At 60.8% G+C, this 1,890-nt stretch overlaps 1 protein-coding gene across 2 annotated transcripts in view; it reads left to right on the top strand.

The window, feature by feature from the left end:
* Positions 1 to 1,890, top strand: part of Fam32a (family with sequence similarity 32, member A) — a 10,680-nt gene that overhangs the window by 453 nt on the left and 8,337 nt on the right. Inside the window, exon 3 of one of the 2 annotated variants that reach the window (XM_013028365.1) lies at positions 1,676 to 1,750. In XM_013028365.1, coding sequence (XP_012883819.1) covers positions 1,676 to 1,750 — 75 coding nt within the window. Of the gene's footprint in view, positions 1 to 702; positions 1,751 to 1,890 lie in introns of those variants that run through there. The other variant, XM_013028364.1, reaches the window with a different exon arrangement.

The raw sequence follows: 1,890 nt of genomic DNA, 5'->3' as shown, positions 1-1,890 counted from the left end.
GGGCCGGAAACCGGGCGCCCCGAGGGGACCCCAAGACCCGGGACAGCCTGGGGCGGGGCCGGGGCTGCGGTCCGCTGGGCATCGCCTGTGTGTGTTCGTCGGGCCTGTTTCCCTGTGTGACTTCGGGTGGCGGCTTCGGTTTGTTGGCGTGCGTGTCTTTCTGTCTGTCTGTGTGTGTCCTGGGGTTTGAGCTCAAGGCTGGCAGGCGCCCTACCGCTGGAACCACACAGCTTTACTTCCACCTTGTTCTTGGTGCTTCATTGGAGATAAGAGCCTTGCCTGACTGCGTCTTCCTTGGGCTGGCTTTGAACCGAGATCCTCAGATCTCAGCCTTGTCAGTAGATGGGATTACAGGCGTGAGCCAGTGGCGCCCTGCTTGCGATAATCTCATCCTGTTGAGTAGATAGAATTACAGATTTTTTTTGGGGGGGGGTTGGGGAGTTGGTCGTGGGGCCTGAACTCTGGGCCTGGGCGCTGTCCCTCAGCTCTTCAGCTCAAGGCGAGCGCTCTACCACTTGAGCCACAGCGCCACTTCGTTTTCTGGTGGTTTATGGAGTTGAGTCTCATGGACTTTCCTGCCTGGGCTGGCTTTGAGTGGTGATCCTCACATCTCAGCCTCCTGAGTAGCTGGGATGACAGGCGTGAGCCACCAGCACCCAGCTGCCCAGGCCCTTTAATATTTTTGTTAACGTCTACATTGAGATAATCTTCGTAAAGCTTTTTTTCTTTTTCTTTATTTTTCTGATTGGGGATTGAACTCAGGCGCTCAAGCTTTTGCTTTGCTCTTTTTAACCCTGCTGTTTGAACCACACCTGCACCTCAGCTTTTTGCCAGCTAATGGGAGTTGAGTGTCTGTAGGGCCGGCTGGGATCTGAGGTTGGTTACTCTCAGCCTCCTCAGGAAGGAAGGTAGGCTGAGTCACAGCGCCAGGTCTTGCTAGGGTTTGTCTATACCCCTGGGGCCCAGTGAGGCCCTTGGCCACCGAGTCTCCCCTCTGTTCAGCCTTTGCAGCCTGCACGGGCTGTGTGGCGTTGCCGGACACGTCGGCACCGGTGCCTCCTGAGGGCTTCTCTGTAGCCCACTTGCTTTCCTTGCTTGTGCTCACAGGCCCGCAGCGTGGCACCTGAGGGCAGGTGGCGTGCATGGGTGAAGCAGAGCTGGGCCTGGTGTGTGCGGCGCAGAGCCCTGCTGTTCCTGCTGGTGTTTCCCAGCGGGTCCGAGCCTTCCCCCGACGTCCTGAGGTTTGGACCCACAGTTGTCTGTGGCAGGTGACCGGTCGTGTGTGGCCGTCCTGAAACCACCCACGATGTGCGCAGAGCCTGTGATGGCAAGGAGAGGGCTGGCTGCCCCTCCCCCTCAGGTCCCTCGCGTGGGTGGGTTTAGTTCCTAGTGAAGCATTCACTGGCCCTCCCGGGCAGCACCACTGACGGACAGATGGCATCAGTGGCTGCAGCCCCATCCCCTCCCTGCTATCTGCTGGGGCCGTGGGCTTGGGGTGTCCTGCCAGCCTTCGGGCAGGGCCATCAGCCTAAGGCCCTGTTGCTGCCCACAGCTGGGGGCAAAGGGCACCAAGCCATCTGCTGGAGGGCAGGCCTGGTGGACAGCCAGCCCTCCACTGACCGGGCTTTCCATGGCTTCCAGCCCCCAGGCCCATCTCCTCATCTCCCCACCCCCATCTTCTGTCTTCTCTCTGCAGCAAATGGAAAGGATCCTGAAGAAAGCATCAAAAACCCACAAACAGAGAGTGGAGGTGAGGTGGGACAGAGCCAGGGCCCCAGGGCTGTGGGGGCCCCTGGGGAGGGGGCCCTGGGCTGCCCTGGGGAGGGGGGGGCCCAGGGCTGTGGGGGCCCCTGGGGAGGGGGGGGCCAGGGCTGTGGGGGCCCCTGGGGA

The sequence above is a fragment of the Dipodomys ordii genome, unplaced genomic scaffold, assembly GCF_000151885.1.
Source record: "Dipodomys ordii isolate 6190 unplaced genomic scaffold, Dord_2.0 Scaffold108, whole genome shotgun sequence".
NCBI classification, from domain to species: Eukaryota; Metazoa; Chordata; class Mammalia; order Rodentia; family Heteromyidae; genus Dipodomys; species Dipodomys ordii.
The sequence above is the reverse complement of the archived record's forward strand: the minus strand, read 5'-3'. Positions and strand labels throughout refer to the sequence as shown.